The sequence below is a fragment of the Furipterus horrens genome, unplaced genomic scaffold, assembly GCF_987537825.1.
Source record: "Furipterus horrens unplaced genomic scaffold, mFurHor1.1.pri manual_scaffold_6, whole genome shotgun sequence".
Taxonomy (NCBI): domain Eukaryota; kingdom Metazoa; phylum Chordata; class Mammalia; order Chiroptera; family Furipteridae; genus Furipterus; species Furipterus horrens.
In genome coordinates this window covers 50,256,457-50,281,003 of record NW_028327176.1, presented here as the reverse complement: position 1 = coordinate 50,281,003, position 24,547 = coordinate 50,256,457, and the positions used below count along the sequence as shown (strand labels likewise).

Below are 24,547 nucleotides of genomic sequence, written 5' to 3'. Positions count from 1 at the left end.
AGAATCCATTTTCCAACTTTGTGTCCCAAACTAAATTTCAAAAAGGGCTTCCTGAAAATTTGAAAACAATACATACAGTCTCTTTTGTTACAATATAGGTATATGTTACCTTGTTCACCTGTGGTAAATAAATTGGGTAGTAAAATCACTAAACTGTGAAATCATATTAGTTAAAAATACAAGTTTTTTTCCCCTGAGGTAAAGGAGAAAGTAAAATATATATTTCAGTTTTTTTGGCTGTGGTAAAATTCACAATGTAACATTAACCATTTTAAAGTATGAGGTGATTATATTTGGTGCCATTGAGTTATCTCTGGTGAATGTGAGGATGCTGCCCAGCTGTCAGTAGTGACCTGGGAGAAATATACAAAATCTGTACACAACTTCTGGCCAAGATGGAGGCTTAGACGGACATGCGCGGCCTCCCTCTACAACTAGAGAGGAATACAACTACTTCAAAACAAAAGATAACTAGAAATTCCAGAAAATAAAACTACATGGAAGCCCAACGTATGAAGTTATAAACCAGAGGCGCTCTTTGGGCAGGTAAGAGCGAAAGTGGGTGGTGCTGTTTGCAGTCTCACCAGGGACAGCGGCAGGGAGAACAATCCCAGCGGCAGGGAGGACAACCCCGGCTGCAGTCAAACGCTGGCGACCCCAACGCTGGGAGAAGCAGCCACCACATCGCCTCAAACAGTGAGGCCCAGGGGGCAGGAGGACGGATCCCGGTCTCCTAGCGGAATAACTGTGTGAATCCATCTTGGACCCCCGCCCCCACACAAACCGCCACAGGGCTGCGAAATAGGTTGCGGATTGCCACTGGTAGCTGGGTTGTGATGACAAAGCACCGGCGAGAAAGGTTGCGGATTGGCGCCGGTCGCTGGGTTGTGACGAGTACACAGGCACTGCCCCCTATAGCCGGCCCAAGAAAACAAAACGTATCTGTCAAAATGAGGCAGACAACTATAGAAATCCCGGTGGCGCAGCTCACCAGGCAACAGATGAAGAATCTGAAGAAACGTGTCAGAGGCTCAGTTCAGGGCCATTGTTATCAGGTGGCTTACAGAATTAACAAAAGATTTGGAAAAAGATGAGAAAGAATTTGAAAAACACTCATACTGAAAGGAACAAAACCACATACGAGACAGATGGTGAGGAAATAAAATCCAGAGTTCAAATCAACAAACCAGAACACAAAGAAGGAACAAACAGTCAACCAGTGCAGAGAGAAAAAACGGGAAGCAAGGAAAATGATGAGAGGATCAGAAACCTCTGGGACACCTATAAAAGGCCCAACATAAGAATCATTGGTTTGCCAGAGGGTGAAGAAGATGAACTAGAAATTGAAAAATTAAGTGAAAATATAATAAAGCAGAACTTCCCAAACTTGGGGAAGGAAATAGACTTACAGGTCCAGGAAGCACAGAGAATTCCAAAAAAACTGGACCCAGGGAGAACCACTACAAGACACATTATAATCAAAATGTCAAAAGTTAAAGATAAAGAGTGAATCTTAAAAGCAGCAAGAGAGAAGAAAAGAATCATGTACAAAGGGGTCCCAATTAGACTATCAGCTGACTTCTCAAGGGAGACCCTACAGGCAAGAAGGGACTGGCAAGAAATATTCAAAGTAATGAAAATCCAAAACCTACAACCACTAATACTCTATCCAGCGAAATTGTCATTCAGAATAGAAGGGCAGAGAAAGTGTTTCCAGGACAAAATAAAACTGAAAGAGTTCATTAGATCCAAACCACTGTTATATGAGATGTTAAAGGGACTGGTTTAGAAAAAGGAGGATCAAAGCTATGAACACTGAAATGAAAACTGCATCACAAGAAACAACAACAGAAGCTAGGGAATTGAAACAAAGGCAAACTAAACAGGCAACGAGAGTGGAAAAAGAACTATAGGTATGGGGAGCATATTGGGGGGAGGTCAGCAGGGAGGGGGAAGGGGGAGAGGGAGGGAGATGGTACAGGAATTAAGGATCATGGTAGGAGGGAATGGAATAGACAGAGAGAGGTTGAGAAGAACTATATGCACAACTAATGGACATGGTCTAAAAGTGGGGGACAACTGGAGGGAGGGGGGCCACTGGGTGGAGGGGAGAAGAGGGAAGGGAAATTGGGACAAATGTAACATTATAATCAATAAAACACATTAAAAAAAAAAAAGAAAAAAAAATCTGTACACACCTCATCTGCTTTCTCACTTCTGCTTACCCTTGTGCAATGCAAATATGTGGGAGGGGACCCTCCAAAACCAGAACTAATTTATAAAAATTTGTATATTTATCCTTACATGTTTAAACTTCAGTCACCTTCAAAATACTCTCCATTTGATGCAATACACCCATTGAGACTTTTTCTACAATGCTAGACTGCTCAAAACAGTTTTTGAACTTGTCAACTTTGATGCCTCATTGACATTGGCAAAATGTTTCCCTGTAAGGACTTTTTTCATTCAGAGAAACAAACAAAAAAGTTGCTAGGGGTGAGATGGGGTGAATACAAAAGGTAGGGCACGGGGGTCATGCTGTTTTTGGTTGAAAACTGTTAAACACTCAGTGCAGTGTAGCTAGGTAAAATCACCCATCATGAAATGAGCAAATGCGTTGAGACTTCAAAAAATTTCACTGAAGCCAAACACAGCATCTCACAACAGTGCCAGCCGGTGTACCGATACAGATGAGTTCCTAGAACACTCACCTAGTGGGGGAAGCCTGTACTAGAAGGGCCCTGTCCTCTAGAAGATAATTCCAGTTTTCTTTGTGTCCCCTGTCATTTGTTGCACCCCTGAGCTGTGTACTTTACTTCATGAAAGCATTTAATACAGCATCCTCAACACAAGCATGTATCTTGGTTATAAGAATCCAGAGACTGGATGAAGGAGGAAAGCCTTAAGCTTGTGGAGGAGAAGCATGTGAAACAGTGAGAGAAATGGGAGTAAAGGAACCCACATTGGGCTTCCTCAGAGACCACACTGAAGAGCCAAAAGAAAGGTCAATGATCTTGTGGAGCTACCTACCATCTGCTTTAAAGGGGATCAAAAACACGCACCATGGGTTAAAGGAAAAGCTACAATGCTGACAACAGCAGAATACTATTTGGAACCATGCAAATAGTTTTTCTTGTTATGAAAAGAGAAACTTGGCAAAACAACAAAAGCTGGATTTCTATTTTAAGCCGGGACAGAGGAATAACAAGACGATGAGTCAGAGCCATTCACCTCTGTTGTGTGACACTTCGATTTAAGAATGTCCTTCCTTCCATCGTGTCTCGGTAACTCAAAGCCACAGGGCTACATCATACTCATATTCACCAGGAAACTTCATGTGTTTATTTTTTAGAAATCAAGGAAAAGTGTTGTATTTACTGGAGCATTATTTTAATTAAAAATTTAAGATGCTTACTTAAAATGGTGGAATTTTTTAGTTTATTCTTAATTTTTTAAAGTTTATTATTTTATAAGATTGCACAGTTTTGAATGTTCTGCTCTGAACCTCTTTCCCCCATAGCCCAGTTATTTTCATGGCACTGAAATTCCATATAGAGATATTTTTAGGAGCAACCTTCATTTTATAGGAGAAATGATGGTATTTAGAGACTTTTGGTATATCTGCTACTTAACAACTGTTGTTAACTTTGGAGACAGAAAAGGGGAAACTGTTGGCAGGGCCTGACATTGTCATCTGACTTCTAGTCTCTTGTTCTTTCCATGTATAGTAAAACCCCAAGGAGTGTAAGTGAGAATACTCCTTGGGTTTTGGGTAATTTTGGATTATGAGCTCATGTGTAGTTTGCATTTACTTATGGGAATCTTATGAGGACTCAGTTGAGGGACCAATTTTCCATAGAGGGTTCACGTTTCCTTCTGCAGATTCATAAACAGTTCCAAACTATAACCTTATCAGCTTGTAATTTACAGAACCCCAAGTAGTATATATTTGAACTCTAAAACAGAGAGAGGTTATGATTCTGAATTATTAAGACACACACACACACACACACACACACACACACACCAAACTCATAGCCCATTCTTACACTCAAGATTCCAGTTTTAGGTAGAAGACTCAATTCCAACTCCCAAAAGTTTTTGGGCCTATGTAAGGCTATTAGGACAAAGGACTAGGTTACTAAAATCTCTCCTAGGACTGCCACTGCTTAAAGGTCAGCTAACCATCAGATTTCTAGATCTGTCTTTATTTTGGCCTTGGAAATGTCTCCCTATTTTCTTGTGAGCCTGACTATTCATTTAAAATAACTTTTATTATATTTTTTCCAGCAGTTTTTGTTCTTTGTTTTTGTTTTGTTATGCAGTCCATTGTAATTGATTTTTCACAAATGATGACCTCTTGCATGGTCAGAAGGGTTAACTAAAGATATTTGGAACTTTTGATTTAAAACACTGCATGTTCTGGGACTTCTAGGCTGATCTCTTAACACCAACTCCTCTGCCTGCCGCCCTGGTCTCATAGGTTCTATGGGAGGAAGGGCCCTCAGAACAGAACTGTGTACAGAAGGAAGGCCAAAGGAGATCTGAAAAGCTGTCTAACAAGGGCTTTAATGCCTCAGATAGAAGGGGTTGCTTGCTTTCATGCTTTTACATTCTAGACTTCCAGTCTGGTTCCTAGTTCTTACAATAAATATACTTTTAATTAAAATCAAGAAACCAAGGAAAAACAGGCAACTCGATGTGGAAAATGCCTACAAAGTATGAGATGCTAGGTGATGGCAGATGAATCTTACTACTATACAAACAGTATAAATATAAAAGAAACCTCATAGTTTATTAGAGTGGGTTAATGCTGGCCAACTACTGCCTGAATCCAGTGATTTGACACTGTAAAAGTTTATCAGAGGTTAATGCCAAGGGTGTTGACCAAGAAAGTAGTACAAGAAATTTTCAAAGAAATAAGCTCACTGTTTGTTTTTGTTTTTGCATTTGGAACTCAAAGTTTAAGTAACTTTTGGCCTTTCCTCTTATCTTCCTTAAGACTGGGACTATTTAAAAGGTCAAATTCACCAATAACTAAAGGGAGGGTAATGGCAAGAATTTTCACATTAGTTGATAAAGCCTAAGTGATTTACTTTTGTGTGTGTGTGTGGCTGTGTTCCAATGAAACTTTATTTACAAAAACAAATGGTAGGTCAGATTTGGGCCAAGGGTCACAGTTAACCAACTCCCCTGATATAACCCTAAGAAGCAAGTAATACCATTCCATTTAATAGACGGGGAAATGGAAGAATAATAGCACAAAACTGGTAAGCTGCAGATCTGAAATTCAAGTCTATACATGGTCACTTAAAAGACTAGATACGCATATTCTCCATTAGATGATATGTCAGTCACTGTAAAACTCTTGAGACTGTGAAAAAAATCCGTCAATTCAGATTCCCTAAGGCTTGGAGGAGGAGCGCCTGGTCTGCCTGGTTTATAGGCAAGGTGAAGCCATCTACTGGCGGTGCCTGTGGGATCCTAGCAGAGCACTCAGGGCCTAGGATGTGTTGGCTGTATCCACAGCATGTTCCAACTTGTTGGCAATGGCACAGCCTTTGAGGAGGCCAGGGAAGAGGTTGCGCCTCAGAACTGAGGCATCAGCTGCTTCAACATTTTCTAGGATTAAGTTTTCTAAACTGTTTTTGGCAGAATACTAGTGTCCTTTCAGATGTTAGTGTCAATGCATGGGGGTAGGGATAGGCTGAGAAAGGGTTCCAGTGTCAAAATAAGTTTAGATATTCACAATGCAAATTATCCTGCTAAAGGCTCTGAGAAGTCCTGTAGTACAGACTGAGTTTAATGGTATCTTTCAAACGTATTGTCTAAATACCCCTTGCTTGGAAGTGTACCTATTCATATCTTGTAGCTACTACTGTTTTGTGGATGTGGTTTGTAAATGCTGCCCCTGATTGCTTGCATCACGTAACCCTCTGCTGGTTTTGATGTGTAACCAGGTTTGAGAGCCATAGGCCAGGGAATCTTGAAGGAGAAGAGTGACTCACAGAAGGTAAAAATATAAAGGAGCAACTTTAGCGACACTATGATGCCAGTTTTCTAATTTTTCACATGAGGCAATCAAGGTTAAAAGGATCTACCTCTAATTGATAGAGGAAGAACTCAATGGGAACCAGTTTGTCTTTAATGAAAGCTCATCCCTTTCCAGTTCACCCAGCAGGCATGAAGATGTGGTGGGTCGGTTAGAAGGCAAGCCGTGAGGCCAGTGGGCAGGAAGGAAAGAGGGAAGCCACCAGGGCACAGGGAAAGTGACAGCAGACTGTGTGTGTGTGGGTGTGTGCTGCAGAACTGCAGGGGAGAGGGCAGGCCATGGCAGAGCTCCGTGTGTTAGGTTAGAGAAATAATCTTGTAAGCTGCAGAGTGAGGAGTGTCCAGATAGGAATGGGTGGAGGCTGGGAAGTACTCCAGAAAGCATGATGGGTCTAGGCTAAGGAGCTGCCCATACTAGTCAGGTTTCTTTTAAACAAAATGCCAGTAAATCCTTCTGATGATATTAGGCTTGGTTGTCTGGCCCTGCAAATTAAATGTTATGTTTAAAGATACATAGAGCATTATTTGAAGACTTTATTTTTATTTCAATTTAAGGCATATTGACTTCTTGATTAATTTTTGTCCTTTGCAATCTGTCATTTAAAATGCTCAAGGGGCTTATTTGTTGAACTATCTTTAAATTCAATAGTGAGTAAATCGTGGTCTTTTACATAAATTCTTTAAAAATTAACTGTTCATAAGAAACCCATAAGCCTATTACAAACAAAACAAAAGAGAACAGACTTCTGTTTATAAAGAGGAAATTGTGAATGCATGCACGTTATCCCGTTCCAACAAACTGATTACAAATGTTTGCCATTATTTGAACAGAAACATGATGATTTGATTTGACTTTGGTGGTTTAATTTGTTAGATTGCAGAGAATTGCAACTTTATTGCAGGATCTTTTTTTTTCTCCCCTTTTAATTGTGGTAAAAAACACAGGACATAAAATTTATCATCTCAACCATTTTTAAATATATAGTCCAGTAGTGTCACGTACTACATTCACACTTTATGCCACCAAGCTCTGAGACTTTTTCATTTTGCAAAATATAGCAAGATCTTTATACTCAGGGTTCCTGTTATATCACTGACCTCTTCCAAAATGGGCACATTTCTAAAATTTTATTTATGAAACTGATAAAAACATTTTGTTATGTAATATTTGATGCATATAAAACATTACATGTAACATGTAAGTTATACAACACAACAGTAATATAAACACCCCTGAAACTAATGTAATTCAGTTTTATTGGTTTTATTGGTTTGTTTATTCCTTCTGTATCCATTTCCTTCCCCCCAAGATGATTTAGTTTTTTAGTTTGGAAACATACAAAGTGCATACTAAGCACTGTACTCCTATTTGGAATTAGTTTCTGAGACTAGTTTCTCCTTCTCTGGAGGAGTTTATAGTACAGTGAAAAAAACCTACTTACAAATAAATACTTGTGATAATAAGAAAATTCTTCAATAGATGTGTGACAAAAAGTACTAATGAAACCAAGTGAGGTTGTAGCTAATTCTCTTCAGGTGGGGAAAAGTGTACTGGAAACTACTGAGATGGAGTGATCAGTGAACTGGACTTTGAAAACAGAGAAATTGTTGACAGAGTAGACAGAGAAGATAAAACTATTTCAGCAAGAGGATACAACATGGGCAAGGAGATGGTGGTAAATAGGTGCATGGTATGCTCAAGAGCCCCAAAGAGCCCTGGCTGCTGTGGCTCAGTGGAGTGAGCGTTGGCCTGTGAGCCAAGTGTCGCTGGTTCAATTCCCAGTCAGGGCACATGACTAGGTTGCACGTCAGGTCCCCAGTTGGGGGCGTGAGTGAGAGGCAACCACACAGTGATGTTTCTCTCCTTCTCTTTATCCTTTCCCCTCTCTCTAAAAATAAATAAACAAACAAACAAATAAATTATTTTTTTAAGAAGTGCTTTTCTTTCTTAAAAAAAAAGAGCCCCAAAGATGAGACTGCTTGAAGATGAAGCTCTGTCTGTTTAGCTGCTCAATCAACTTTGAGATTTAGTAACATTTTTGAGACAGGCGCTGTGTTATGCTTTGGTGAACTACAGCCTGACTTCAAACAGTTTATGTCTACAGGGGAAGACTGACAAGCAAACAATTATAACAGCAGCACAATCAGTGTGATGAAGGAAGCAGGCACAGAGTACTAGGAGAGAGAAGGTAAGAGGTGAGGCCACAGAGGTAGGTTGTGGCAAGGCTAGGATAGGTCTACATGTAATGTCAAGGAATTTGAAGTCTATTTTAAAGACATTGAACAGTCAAGAGAATTTTGGGCAGTGAAGTGAGTAAGACCATGAGCCAAGATTACTTAAAAAAATATCTTTAGTGAAGATGAGAAAGATGAATAGAGCAGTTAGAACATTATTGCAATAGTTCAGTGGGAAATGCAGACTCCTACACTAAGGCAATGACAGTCATTCATTCGTTGCACAACTGTTTATTAAGCAACTATTGAGTGCCAGGTATTCTGCTTGTCCTAGGGGAGAGTTTGTAAATGGATGTGATAGATAAGACAGAGCATGAGAGAAGAGGAGTCACTGCAGACAACTCTGAAGTGAGATAAGAAAAGGAGGGACAGAAGGAGGCATCAGCAGTTACTCTGCAGTCTCTGGTTTGGGCATCTCAGAGGATGGTGACACATCCATTGATGAAGAGAAGTTTGGGGGACAATATGAATAGTTCAGTTGGGGACATGTTGAGGGTGAAATGCCTGCATTTGGGATGTCCACTGAATCCCTATTCTATGGGTCTGTTCCTCTGGAGCCAGGACCAGCCAGAATGGACATGTTAAACAGCCATCAGTATATTCACTGTAGTCAAAGTCACAAGAGTTGGTGATCTAGCCCAGAGAAAATGTAGAGAAGGACAAAGACAATCCTGGAGAACAAGAGATCACAGAAGAAGAAGAGCCCATGAAGGATACAGGAAAACCTGGATAGAGATGTAGGACGAGAGTCTGCAGAAGCCTGCAGAGGAGTAAAAAGGGGAGAGAGGGGTCAGCCGTGCCTATTGCTGAAAGAGCCAACACAGAATGAAAAATGAGTATAGAGACCACTACCCAGGGAATTCAGGCTTGCAAGAGATGGACTGGAGAAATCCTGGCATTGGAAGTCGGGGGCAGTGGACTAAAGTGAATGGGAGGAACAGCGGAGTGTCTGCAAAGAAGTTTGCAGATGAAAGGAAGGGAGAGAGCACAGTAGCTTGAATGAGAAATAAGGTGTGAGCCATTGTGAAAGGCTGAAGGAGGCTGGCATGCTTTTGTAGGCAGAGGAGAGGAGGACAGTGGAAAGGAAAGTGAGAGGGGACCAAAAGAAGAAAACAGAGGAAAGAGAGGGAGAAGGGCGAACTGCTTCTAATGAGAAAGGATGTTGGAAGAGGACACAAGGGTATGTGTTACTTGAAGCAGAAAGGTTTGTCACAGAACAGCTTCTGCTTTTCCTCCCAGACAGAAGAACAGGTTGTCTATTGAGAGTGAAAGTGCCAGAGGCAGGACAAGGATCTCCAGGAGAGGGGTGACGTTTGGGAGAGAGAATGAGGGGATGAAATCTGAGGCTCCATGAGAATGAGGTAAAATTGGCTAAGCACACTGAAGGCCTCCTAAGTGTGTAGTGGCTCCATCAGCGTGCTTGGGCAATTCGCTTCTGAAGTGATCAATGGCTTGGGAGTAGGACAGAAGACTACACATTGCTGGATCTAGGTGTAGGGGTGGGCAGGGCAAATGAGGTGGGAGTTAGGGAATTGAGGGCATTCACGAGAGTATCCAGTAGATTTGGAGACTATGCAGGCATTGATTGTATCCCCCACATTTTTGATTTGGAGGAGCCAGTCCCCATTGCCGATCAGCATCTATCAGCGTCTTGCTACCTGCTGAAATTTAGGCTGATGTGTTGGCCTGCACTGTGCACATAAAGGCTACCAGCCTCCCTGGCTGCCGGTTCACAGCAGGGCACCAGCAGCTCTTGGCTGGGATGATGGTATACCCTCAGGGCTTCCTGAATTTTCTAGAACAATTTAATGCTCTAGTATCGCTGATTCGCTGTTGATTTTTTTCTCTCTGCACAGTGAAGCCATTCATACATTTACTCTTCTAATATTACATTTCACCTTTTTTTCATGGTCCTCTTCTCTTTCAGATTTTTCAGTCTTCCTCTTTTTAAAGTTCAATGTAGAGATTTCAGTAATATTGGATCAAAACAGTACGAGTAGATGAAGTGGTTGTGGCGTGACTGAAGGGGTTGTGGCAAGGCCCCTTGTGGAACTGAGGCAGGGCTTTATTTATTTATTTGGGTAACATATTGACCCCCTTGAATTTCCTTTTGGAAAATGCAAATAAATCCAGTGGGCATAGTCCAATGCCTCTCTCCCTTTCAGTGTGGGTGCTTTTGTGTCAATGAATAAATGCAGAAATCTTAGAAGGTGAAGGTTTACCTAAGGACAATGAAGGCCACGGTGGGAATCACTAAAAGGTTTTGATCCAAGATCTGGCCATTCTCTCTCCCCCCTCTCTCTCTCTCCACCAGTCATTGATGATAGATTATACTCTGCTTTGAAGGCAATAACTAAACCCAGATTCCATCTAGCTGGAAGAGCCCAAATGGGAGTGGGGTCGGATTTTTTATTCCAGACAGGGATAGAAGGAAGCCAGAAGATGGTGAGGCAGAGGGCAGACCTGCAGCAACCACTATGTCTAGTCTGGTCCTGCTGGTCATTACATTTAAAAATGCTCTTTATGATTAGTAAATAGGGACTTGAGTACCCACCCACCATCCAGGACTTTGTGGATAACAACAGCCATCACTATCCAGCAATGAAAAGATTGATGTCTGGAATTGGGGTTGGGAGTCTTACGACTGGGATTGTTACATATTTTGAAATATCACTCTTGGAGAGAACTTTGCAGAAAGGGAAAGAAGGGACACAGCAGAGACAAACCTCATGCACCCCACATTTTGCAGGCCCTTTCTGCTCTCTGGCTAGTTTCCATCACTGATAGGCAGCTTCGGTACCAGGTTATGGGGCATTTCTCACACTTGGAGCAGGGTGGGGAGAGTGGCAGAAGAAAGTTTCAGGGCCATCATTTACAAGGACACCCCCTGCTAGTCCCAAAATTGTGGTGAAGGGTGCTTCAGTTGGGACAGAGAAACTTCTTGTATCTCTGAACTAGAATCCTTGGGGGTGGGGGTGGGGTGAGGATGGGAGGCGATATTTGGCCTCTTTACTGTTTCCTCCCTCTAGAAAACACTGGACTTTATCCTGCCCCCTTCAGAGCATCAGTACTCATCAAGGCAGTGAGTGATAAATTTGGTTTGGGGGTACACCAAGCATCAGAACTTTGGCCAGCTTTCAGAAATAAGGGTGAGGACAGTTTTTATAGACATCATAAAAGGGAAATTAATCTCTAGGGTCTTTTCTTGTAAAGAAATGCTTCAGGACTTATAAAATCAGACCACATTAAGACATTCTGGCTGCCTTCCAAAGCAACATGGACATAACAAGATACATTCATTGAAAAATATTTTGAATATTGCAAAATAGTCTGGCCTTAGATGACATTAATTAAGAGACATTTCCCTGCAAATAAAATCTACAATGAGCTATCACCTCCTTGCAAAGACATAAGATAGCATATATTGGCGAGGATGTGGAAAAGGGAACCCTAGTGAACTGTGGATGGGAATGCAGACCAGTGCAGCCACTGTGGAAAACAGTATACAGGCTCTTCATAAAATTAAAAATAGAACTACCACATGATCCAGCAATTCCTCTTCTGGGTATTTATCCAAAGGAAATAAAATCACTATCCTAAAGAGATACCCACACCTACATGTTCACTGCAGCATTAGCCAAGACATGAAAACAACCTACATGTTGGACAGATGAATGGATACATAAAGTGTGATTTACATATAATATTATATACAGACAATATAATTTTATTATATATTACACATATAATATATATAAACAATGTGATACTACTTAGCCATAAAAAGGAAAGAAATCTTGCCATTTGTGACAATATGGATAGAGCCTGAGGGCATTATATCAAGTGAAACAAGTCAGAGAAAGACAAATACAAATACTGTATGATCTAACTAATATGTGGAATCTAATAAAAAAAAATAGTCATAGAAACAGATCAGATTTGTGGTTGCCAGAGGAAGGGGGAGGGAAGGTGGGGAAATTGGGTAATGATCAAAAGATACAAGCTTCCAGTTATAAATAAGTTCTGAGGATGCAATGTACAACATGATGACTTTAGTTAATAATACTGTATTGTTTATTTGACATTTGCTGAGAGTAGATCTTAAAAGTTTTCATCAGAAGGAAAAAAATTGTAACTGTGAGGTGTTAATTAAATTTATTGTGGGCCTCATTTTGCAATATATATTGTACATCTTAACTTACACAGTGTTATATATCAATGATATCTCAATAAAACTGGAAAAAAGGAGATTTCCCACCAATATAAATTAAATGCCACATAGTACAGCAATGTATTACTATCATAGTAAATACTTTTAAATATTAATAATACACAGCACTTACTATGTGTAAGGTGCTGTTTATAAGTTTATATACATAAACTCTTCACCATCTACCTATTAGGTTGGTGCTCTTATTGTCCTTACTAAATAAGGAAACTGGGGTACAGAGAGATTAAGCAACTTGCCCAAGATCATACAACTAGTTAAGTAGTGAAACCCTGCTTGGCTGTTTTATTGTTTCTAGTTATCCTTACCCAGAGGTAACTGTTTTTAATAATCAAAGGGACTTGGTGAACCAAGGTGATGCCCACTACAGTAGAAGCCTGCTGCCAGCCTCACTAGCCCTGGCTACCTTGCTTCTTTGAGAGCCCACTGCAGGGTTTTTTTCTCCCCAAAATTCCAGACTTGAAAATGTGCCCCTTTTCCTCCCTCAAACTAAAATGGCTGTGCAGCTTCAAGCATTTAAAACAACATTTAACTCTTAGGGCTGCTATGGTGAGAATTAGTTTAAAATCTTGGTGAAATCAATCCACTTTGGTTTGCAACTAACTGACCTGAGACTTGCACCTGTCCTGGATCCCTCTCTGCACATGTATGTTCTTGTCTGCTATAAGTCAACTCTTCCCCTCAATGCCCAGAGGCTTCTACTGATTCAAGACCCTCTTTCTTTCCAGAAGTTCCTGCTACATGGATGCACCTTCTAGCTGAGCTTCTCATTTTCTTCATTTACCACCCCTTTAAAATGTCACTCAAAGCCCCTTTCCCCCTTCTTTTCATGTCTAGCACTCTGAGTTTATGGTCTTCATTCAGATCAGTTTTACATATAGATGTGAGTCCCCTTGCACTGTGTGCTGAGGGCTGGAGTTTCAGAGATAACATGTGACAAGCTCTTGGCTGGAGAGGCTCATTGTCAATCCCTCCCCACCTCACTGCAGGACCGTCCCCCAGAAGAACTAAGTTACAAGGAATGGAAGATGCCATGGCAACAGGGCAGTGCTCACTTCAGGCTCACCTGGGCTTAACTGCACATGCTCAGACATTGCATGAAGGCCGGTCACTTGCTAGAATTAGATGTGAGAGAGCTAATGTTTTCTTCTTCATTTGGCTCTTACTTACTTTGGGCTGTTTTTTTAGTTTAGGGAATGGAAATTGGTAAACAGGCAAATGTCACTTGGGCACAGTGGGTGACGGTGGCTTATTCCAGGCCCTAAGCTATTTATGGAGACACTGTTCAAAGCTAGGAGGTGGCTCCAGATGAGGAGGAGGAGGATGATGCAGGTTCTTATGGACCTTGTAGCTGAAGTGCTTAGACCAGTGCTGGCATACAGCAGGTACATTCTATAAATGTTAGTTAGCTAAAGGTAATAAAATAAAAGTAGGTGCCACTCTTTATTGTTAAAAATAAAGGACCCTGAGGTGTTATTTCAGATGAGCTGACTAGTTGCTAAGACCAGGTGGCCTTGGGAGAGCATCAGCTAGGGCAACTCAGCAAGTGTGTGTGTGGTGTGTGCACATGCGTGGACATGCGTGCACCACACATACACACGCGTATATATTTATCACATGTCAAATAAAAATCATCATTTACAGTCTTCTTTGCATCCTTCCTAAGCACCGGAACCAGAGCAGCCACCTCAGCTACCCTACCCAAAGGATGTGTCCATTGGTGATCCCACTTCCCTAACCCATATTGACCCCTCATGACTCCTAGTTTCACCGAGCAATGCTAGTTTATGCCAGTTTTGTGTAAATTGTATAAACAATGCAAGATTTGTCCTCAAGCTTTACACAGTTTTTTGTTGCCCCATCCTACTCATGGTCCTGTTGACTGTGTCATCCTTTGCTTTGAGTGGCCTGAGGCCTGACTAATGAGGAGGAGCTGCAGGCACTTACCACGGTACAGCAGAGGGGCCAGAACCACCAGAGGAGAGCCAGGGCGAGGAGCAGGAACAGGATCAGCAGGGCGATTGCCAGGATGGAGCCATCGGACTGTGAAGCCAAAGGAAAGAGTGGTCAGTCATGGGGTAGGAATGTGTGCAACGAGCATGTGAGTTCGAAGTGGGGGGCAAGGCAACACCTGTGGTCTCCCCCTCCCATCACCAATATGCAGATTTAAGGCCCAGAGAAGAGCACAATTAGTCTAGCAAATTGTTTAAATTCTGCCCATCATTCTGAGCAACTCACTCTATAAAGCCAATTCTCATGAGAAGTAGATTTGTTTTTTTCAGTGAGGCCCCGCTCATCTCTTGGAGCAACATTCTGAAGGACCAACCCTGCAAGAGACAGAGCCTGTGGCTGACCACATACCTGGGCACGGAGGTGGCCCGGCACCAACCATCTGCCTCTGGGCCATCATCCTCTGCCCAGTGACAGCCTCCCACATCCTGGATCTGCCACCACCTGGGCTGGCCTCAGGACAACTCTACTCAGGATTCAGCCTGCTCCCCAGAACCCATTCACATAGGTACTTGTGATGCTATAAATGGGAAGTCTAGAGCTGCTGATAGGAAGCAAGTAAGGGCAGATGGATTGCAGGGTGTAGAGGGTGGGGCAGGGGCTGCGGAACCTGAGAGGGCAGGGCGTGGTGGCTGAGTCAATGCTGCAGTCAGATCGCATGGTTATGTGACGCCCAGGGGGTGAGGCAGGCACCTAAGGCGAATTACATCCCCTTCAAAATGTGCCTAGGCCAGCCCAGAAAATAGACATGATTGCTGTGTCCTGAGATGGTTGTTAACTTTTAGCAAGCAGAGATCTTACTCGGTGTTGGTATTCTGGGGTTGCTGGTCAAGAAGCAGATCTGTCTCCTCTATCCCTTGCCCTCTCCTGGCGTCTGGGAGTGGAGATGGGTACAACTTTCAGGAGAGGAGGTGGCAAGGGGCTTGCCATAGGTATTATGGCTGGCGATTCCACTTTTAGCCCAAGAAAATAATTAGGTATGTTTGCACAGATGATAATAAAGAGAAAACCCAAATGTTTCACGATTAGGGAATGGCTGAATAATACACGATAAAACTACCATGCAATCAATTACCATGTAGACATTGTGCTTTCAAATAATATCTAAATGACATAACATTCCTGATACAATTAGTGGGTTTATGTACATGTATGTTGAGAATGAGAGAGAAAGAAAGACTGAGGGATATTTACTAAAATACTAATAATGGTTTTGCTGGTAGTGTGTTTATGACATTTTTCTTCTTTTTAAAAATATTTTCTTTTTTTAAAAAACGTGTCATAATGAAATAAACTACTGAAGCTGCACTATCAGTCTGCAGCTAGGACTCCTCCCTTTGGTGTCAGAGCTCACCTGGCCGATGAGTTCTTACCCAACAGGGCACCCAAGTGGGCTCAAAGGGACAGAGGTTGTGACCCTCCTGAAACGACACCCATGATTTTTGGTGCACATGTCTTCAGGAGAGACCATTCATAGCATGATCATATTCCCAAAGCTGCCCTTCTGTCCCCATTCACAGAGGAGGGAGGTGGGGGGCAACACAGCAGGTTAACAGCAGAGCCGGGGCATTACTCACTCCCTCTGAGTGCTCAGTGGGGGCAACTGAAAGTTGTTTCAAGGCAGCTCTTACTCCCTGGAATGTCTTTCTTTGTCCAAAAAGCCAGGGAACTAAACATCCCGGACCCCACCAAGCCAAGGCTTGAGAATGCCAGAATGTCCCCGAGGGAGCTGCAGTCTTACAAGTGCAGGGCTGGGAAGTGGGTGGGGAGAGAGCACAGGCGCCAGCGAATGGACATGGCCATTGTAGATAGGAGGCTTCTGGACCCCAAACATCTATGCATGAGCTACAGCAGAGAGTGATGTTCTCAGTGACGACACAAAGAAATCATGCGTGGTTTCCAAACTGTTAGTTAAGGAATATCCTCTTGATCTCTTGGTCTCTACATTCCACACCCATACAAGGGAGACCTAAACCTCAGCTGCCTCACTGCACCGACATGAGGATAAAATGAGCCATAAGATGGAAGCAGACATGGCCGGGCGATTATGAAAGCTCTCGTGTCTAAACATTGAGCTCACCCTCCATTTCCCCACGACAGGAAAAATGGTGGGTATTTCAGATCATAAATCTGTTTGCACTTGGAATAAATGGTTACTGAGAGGCTTATAAAGCAGTGATCTTTTAGTACTAAGTTATAACTAAGTGAAGAGCACAGACTACATTTATTCACATTATATACCATCTCCCCACTCCTGATTTTACAGATAGAGAAGCAGAAAGGCTGATGTATTGTGGGGAAATATTTAAATCTCCTTCTGGAAGAAGAAGGTTTCCTGTGAAGTGCGAAGGGTGAGGGACCTGGCCCACAAGGGAAGACAGGAGGCTTCTGTGCTAGGAGAAGACATCCTAGATTGGAAGAAAGATACTTTTGGCCTTTCTCCAGCCAGGCTTGGTCTACCCCTTAGGAGCCACGGTTCTCTTTGTCTATATCAGAGGAGGATATGTGGGACTCCAGAAGGGGCAGATGCAGCAAGGGGCCCTGGGGTGTGGAAGTGCCTGGGGGCAGGAGCTCCTGGAAGAACCTTCTCCTGCTCTAGAGATAGCTCCCAATCCCCCAATAAAGCCCCCAAATGCACTGCCTGGTATTGAAGACCTCCAGCCACCATTATACACTCAGTGCAAAAGAGCACCATCAAAAATGGGCACAAACTTTTGATAAACTTAGACCTGAACCTAAGGTTTCACTAGGAGATAACATGTACACACAGCCTCAGAGGGTTGTTCATGTATTCATTCAGCAAGCGTTTACTGAGAATCTGTTCTGTGCCCACTGAGTGGATCTCTGAGGTACAGGATTGATTAGACAGAACCAAGGTGCTCTATGGAGATGTATAAACAACCACAAGCATGGGGCTGTGTGTTACTCAACAGCTGTATACCCAGCACCTCCTATGCATCAGACAAGTGAAAAAAATAGATGGTCTCTATACTTAAAGAGCTTCTGTTCTAGTGGAATAGTAATAATGATAATGATGATAATAATTACTGTTATTAGCACAGTTAATACTTATTGAACACTTACTGTGTGTCAGGGATTGTTCTTTCTATGTACTAACATGCTTCCTATATATTAGCTCATTTAATTTCTTTAACAACCTTATGAATTCAATGATATTATTTTTCAATTGTACAGATAAAAAAAAGCAAGACAAGGACAGGTGAAGCACTTGCCCAAGGTCACAGGGAGAAACCAGAATTGAAAGAGGGGCAGTTTGGTTACACGGCTCACAGTTTAACCAGCAGACTGTTTATTGCTCTTATCAAGTGCTAAGAACCAAGTGTGGGACTAGTGCTTCATAGAGGAGGTGATACACTGGAGCTCTTCCTGCAGGGCCAAGGAGCGGTTGGCATTTCTGCACAGAAAGGCAAACACAAAGTGCATGGCACGGGGGTCAGAGGGAGGTGGGGTCCCCACTGTGAGAGGCCATGCAAACCAAGCTGGGCGGCGTGTCCTCCATCCTGAGCCCAAGGGGATCCTTGAGAGATTTAGCTCAGGACACTGTGAAGGGATTTGTTTCTTGGGATGCAGTTGTCGAATACAGACCAGAGGAGGGAAAGATTGGGGGGTCAAAGGCCCAGGTGAAGGGCTGCTGTAGTTCTGCCCAGTTCTTCAGGATGACATCTTCCAGAGTCACTCCTTTCAAAACTCTTCCATTTTTGTGGATGTGTTCAGTACTGATTTTACTAACACTAGCTGACTGTTACTGTGCATGATCTGCATTCCTGAGACTATGCGTTATCTCATTTAATTAAATGAGCCTTGTTAAAGCAGCCTTGTTGTAGAGACTGTTGTCCCCTTTTTGCAGAAGCTTGAAGTGGGGGCCTGCAGGGACTTGATTTCAGGACACAAAGCAAGAACACCTGACTTGCCAAGCATATTTTCAGTCTGACACAGCGGGGCTGCCAGTCCCCGCATGCAATTCACCAGAAACATTCGGAAAAGAGTTCTGAGGGAAAAAGAAGCTGCACATGAATAGCCAAAGTTGATTCCTACCACTGCTGTTTTCCCAGCAGCCTAAATATCACCACAAGTTAGATTCTTATTTTATTTAAAAAAGTAAAAACAAAGTTTAAGAAAATTAACATGCCTTTTAATAAAAACAATTTTTTTGGCAAGAGATGGGGTTGGGGGGAGGCCGGCTCTGGGGTATGTGACTGGAGCTGAAAGGAAACCTCCTCCTGTTAGGGTTGGGGATCACCTGTTTTCTTTAATGAAGAGTTTTATGCCTTTTCCCCCCTGTCAAGTGCTGCAGTATAATATGCTCTCATGGAGCAGATATGGAACATTCAATACGAGGGCAGGACTTCCCCAGTTCTGCTCCTTCCAAAGGCATTTGCTATTAGGATGAACTTCCACCAAGGCTGTCTGGCTTAAAAGGCCACATCTCTGCATTATGGCTTTCTTTAATGCCTCGGTTCCCAGCTCACCAAATGACAGCATGTCTTTTAATACAAGGAGGCACTGTGTCCAAGGATATGAATTTGGAAACTTGAATAATGAAAAGCATGTTTAACTTGGTAGATGTCTAGGTAATTTTGGATATCTGACACATAGCTTGTGGAGGTGGCGGAGGGGTGGGGTGGTGGGTCTTGTCTGGGCCTGTGGTGGGATAGGAGAGGGACAAGCCTCTGGACAATAGAGCATCAAGCATGGCTACTGCTTTTGGTTTGGTGTGTGGGTTGCCATGGTCAAGAGAGGAGTCCAGCAGTCCCTCTCTATATTGTGGTTCACTTATCGTGGCCTCACTGTATCGCGGGATTTTTAAAAATGTTATAATTATTTATTGCGGATTTTTCGCTATATCGCGGGATTTTGTGGTACTATATACGTATGTTGTTAAAATTACGTAGGTTTAAGAGTGTAGAATATGTTTAAGAACATAAGTAGTGTTTATAAAAGCGTGGAAAAGGTTAATAAGGGAGTGGGAAAGGTTAATAAGGGACTGGGAATGATTTATAAGTTGTGGGAAGGGTTTATAAAGCCTTAAAATATAAATACTAAAATAGATGTAAAATAAATACTAAAAAAAATCCTACTCCATGGATTTTCACCTATTGCAGAAGGGTCTAGAGTGTAATACCTGCGATAAGTGAAGGAATACTGTATAGAATGGAGAGGAATTAGTGGGAGACGATGGGGTGGGGGGCGGGGTGGGCGGGAGCTCAACTTAAAGACACTCTGTGAAATGCTCCATCTCAAGTCTGGAGTGAGGGTCTATCTGATTCCCGGGCATGGGGCCATTATGGAGCCAGTGAAGTGTCTGCAGTTCCACCTGCATGACTGCCTCAGCAAAGAAGGGAATGTCCTTCCCCACTCCTGCGTGTCGTTCCATATTGAGGGCACCCCATGTGTACAACCCTTGACTTTCTCTTCCCCTTTACTCATTCAGTAAATAAGGCTGGAGTGAACCAAGCACGCTGGGATCTGCTTTCCCCTTTCTCACCAGTAGCAGGCTGCCTACAGGGAGCAGGGCTGTCCTCTTCTGTTTCATGTAGGCAGACTGTTTGGGGGGAGGGCTGATGCTCATACAATTTGGGGGGCCTCTTTAAGAAAAGGGACATAAAAATACAAATGCAAAATAATAAGGGCTCCTCCCAGGGCCTTAAAAGACATGGGGATCTGTGAAGCTTAAGCTCCATCAGCTTCCTGGCAACTCTGTCCCTGATTGTAAGTTTTCCCCAGATAGGCCCCATGCCTGTGATGAGGTTGGTGAACCTATTTAATTCAGGACTTCAGTTTCCAGCCCACTAGCTGCCACACTCAGCCACAGTCCCCAGCCCACAGTAATAAAGTCAATATTGAGGCTTTCATCTACCGTTTTTGGTATCTCATTTCTATTTGTCACATGCTTTATTGCCGCCTACTACACCGACCCCCAATATCTCTTATTTGAACTTAACCCAGGATGGGTCCTGGTAATTGTAACAATTACCTTCTGACAATAAGAGTAAGCACAAATTATTAACAAAGGTGTTATGAGTGATGGGTGGTGAGTGTGCTATAGTTCTATGCTTGGCCTGGCAGATTCTGAGAGTATTAACACTAAATTCCTGAAGATTGATTCTTTCATGTGATTAACCTATCTTTTAAACATTTAACATGAAAGAATGAATTAGCAGGTTTATTCTGCCACATTGAAGGAATATTAGCCAAACTACCAAAATTATGACAGGAAATTAGCTGATGATCCATTAGAGTCCTGACACAGGCAATGCTGTTGTCCCGACTCAGTAAATGGTGGTGGTTCAGGGCACTCAGGCCGACACAAGGCGGGTTTGCCATTGCGCAAGCTTCCCCAGGGGCCCCTCTTCCTCCCTCCTGTCCCCCTCTCTCTCTGGTATTGATTGAGGTTGTCTTTGAAGCACTGTTCGAAAGTCCTTGAGGGAAAGACGCCATTCAGCCAGAGGTAGCTCCTGCCTATGACCTTGTGATGTCATAGCAACCTGCTTGGTCTAAATACCAAGGAAGCCATCCGGGTGGGAGGGAACTATGCAGAGATAAAGGGACTTGTCCTGCTCTGATGGGAGACCCTGTGGGCAGTGGGAGGAGTGTCAGCTCCGGGCAGAGGGAGGCTGGAGGGCTCTGCTATGCCTCCCTCTGCTCCAGGCTGCCTCCCTCCCTCCCAGGGCAGAGGCTGGCACTTGGGAGGTGTCACATTCCAGTGCTCTGAAGTGGAATTTAGCACCATCCTTAGCAGCTGGTCTGAGCTCTGTTTCCTGCCCAGACAAAACTGGCAGAGCATGGGCAAGTTTTATTTTGAAAGATGAAATTTAAGTCATTTTATTGCTGCTGAGAAGTTCTGGATGGGCAAGTCCAGAGGCCAAAATTCTCTCTCTCTCTCCCAGAGCTCATATATTCTGATTGTTATTTCTGGAGGTAACCTTGGTGATTCTAACTTCTCTGTATTTTATTGGAATTCTATTCCCCCCGGCATCTGTGATAGTAATCTACTGAGCCTTCTTCCTCCTATCTCGGATTATTCCTGTCCACCTTCCTTGTGGGCTTCTCCTTGCATACAGTCCTTAAAATGTCAGCATGCCTCACAGGTCCTGTTTTTGTTTTTGTTTTGGAAAGTATATACTTCTTATTTTGCCTGAAGTGTTTATCTGTTTTTCCCCCACTTTCAAAAATTATGGCATATATATATATATATATATATATATATATATATATATATATGTATGTATATACATATATACACATAAAATTTGCCATTTTAACCATTTTTAAGTGTGCAATTAAGTGGCATTTAGTAATTTACAGTGTTGTAGAAGTCATGAATGTACTCTTGGTCCATCTTGTCTTTTCTTTCTAAAACTTTCTATGGGCTTTCATTTCCTTTCACAGTTTAAACTCTCATCTAGAAATTGATGACTTAAATCTTTATCTCTAGTCTAGATCTCTCCTCATGCTTCAGGGGCAGAGTCAGGGTCATTCAACTGTCTGGTAATTCCTACTGATACCTCAAACTCAAGAGTTCAAACTGAGCTCACTGTTTTCCCCTTCAAACCTGCTGGTTCTCCTTCCTTCATTCAGTGGTTCTACTTAGTAACCCAATTGGAAACCTGGGAGCCAATCTCAGTTTTCTTTCACTCCCTCTCTCCTCCTTGATGTCATACCCCCCATCAGTACATCTCTTCAAATTCCTAAGTACATCATGAAATCTGCCCCTGTCTACTCCATCTCCAACATCATTGATTAGGTTTAGAATCCTATTTCTTTCCTGAATAGTTGCAGTTATCTCTTCACTGGTCTCTCCACCTCTGTTCTTGCTACCTTGACTTCCATCCTCTGTGAATCTAGAGTTATCTATCTAAAATATTCGTCTGATGGCTCTGTCTACCCATGAACTCTTTAATAGCTCTTGTCTGTAGGAGTTCTGTACATGTGAGAATTTAATTAAAGTGATACACCCCTTCCTCAGAGAATACACATTCACATTTACACACAAGCACACAAACTTCGATAACAATTTGGGGGGGGGGGTTGGGTGGCCCATCAAATCCCCAGAATGCACCTATGGAACCCTAGGTACAAGAGTCCTTAGGCCACGTCAAGTCCTTCACAACCAGCCTCTCATTTTACTCCAACCATCTTTCCACCACCTCCCTCCTTACACTCTGTGCTTTGATAAAACTAAAGTGCGTATAGTTTCCAGTACACACCTTGCTGTTCTCATGTTCTTCTCCCTGAAACACCCTTTCTTCCTTTCATTGTTTGGTTAACTGTTTCTCATCTTTCAAGTCTTAGATCAAGTACCACCTGATTCATTCATACCTTACACATTTTTTGAAAACCTATTGTGGGCTAGGTCCTCTATAAGCACTGGCATTAGAGATGGACATGGTCTCGCAGTCATAAACCTTGTTGAGTGCAGAACACAGACAGGTGAATACTACCACTGAACTCTGAGCTTGCACTCCCATTTATATTATGTCTCTATCTTAGCCTTGACTGTATATTATAGAAATTATATTATTATTATCTCACTGAACTATAAGCCCTTAGACTACTAATTTCTATAACTCTGAGATGTAGTAAAGTGTTCCCTATGTAGAAGGACTTAAGAGTCACTCAGCTTATTTATTAAAGTGAGGAAAATGAGCATTTAGCAGGCTAACACCCTCTGTAGCCAGTGAGAAGCAGAAATGGCACTGGAGCCAATGTTGCCCAAGGCTGCTCACTGCCCCCTCCATGGCTCCATCACTAGAAACAGCCCACCACCCTCACTACAAAGAGCTTGGACTTTGGAATCAGGAAAAGATCTACATCTTAATTTTTCCACTCCACTTGCTAATATGTGGACTTTGGATAGAGTACCCAACCTTTCTTAACTTTCCTTTTCTCTACATACATGAAATTGAGATATTTCTACTTCCAGGATTGATTTGATACTTGTATGAGATAAAGTATGTGTAGAAATCCCAACACATGGCCCTCCTTCAATAAGTGTGACTTCCCTTTCCATTCTCCCCTTGCTTCCCCTGCCCAGGCCATGTTCCTGGTGATGTGACAAGGCTTGGCTTGCACAAATGAATTTGATTCTGGTGAACATCATGCTAACTCTGACTGGAGCTATAGTGTTGATGGGTGGTCCCAGGTTACATATTTGGGAAATCACAGACCCTCAGATTGCCACCCCAGTCTCAAGGGAAGGGATAACTAAATGGGTTTTCCAATGGTAAACTTAATATCTCTTATTAAAGTTTACTCTCATTAAACATTAATGAGAGTAAAACATAATAAAATATTATGGTTTATTCATACTATCTGAGAGGTAGTCTGGGTGAGAAATAGGAATAAAATTGGATTTCTTAACCCATAAAGTAGGCTGTATAGAAAAAGTATTAGTTGAGAGTTACTATGCCCTTGTGGAACTCTTTTTGAAAAGCATGGCTAAAGTAATGAGGCTATCCATGTAGTGCACATGGCAGAAGTCCCACATCCAATGAATCTAATTCTGAACTACCAGCTTTGGCTGTTGGAGACTCTACAATGAGGTAGCCATTGCTCAAAGCATTCTGAAACACCTCCCTTGGAAGCATTTTGAAATCATTTCACAAGCCACAAAGAGAAAATCTTGCACATTCTTAGTTATGCTTTGTTTTTCACCAAGGAGCTTCCCAGATTGATAACCCACCATTCATCATATCTACAACTTTTGGGATTGTTTTGAAATCAGATATTGAGGATGTTCTCCTATTGCCCTAAGGAGGATATTCAAATACTGTGCCTTCAAAAGTTATGGCAATTCAGAGCAGGAATTTAGAAGACAGTTGGAATAGTGACAGTGTTGCTAGAGAAAGGATATGACCATTCCAAGATAAATATTTTGAAGGAGAAGCAATCATTTGGATATAAATCCTAGTTTACTATAAATCTTATTACCTTATGCTTTATATGAATAATACCAGGACTTAGATAAGCCATCATTAGTATGTGATTAAGGGGAAGATTGAT

General features: G+C 42.3%; 1 protein-coding gene across 1 annotated transcript in view; it reads right to left on the bottom strand.

The window, feature by feature from the left end:
* ANTXR1 (ANTXR cell adhesion molecule 1) overlaps nucleotides 1–24,547 on the bottom strand; it is a 255,517-nt gene that overhangs the window by 84,246 nt on the left and 146,724 nt on the right. Inside the window, exon 13 of the mRNA XM_090281456.1 lies at nucleotides 14,462–14,557. Within this exon, the coding sequence (XP_090137582.1) occupies nucleotides 14,462–14,557 (96 nt within the window). The remainder of the gene's footprint in view (nucleotides 1–14,461; nucleotides 14,558–24,547) is intronic.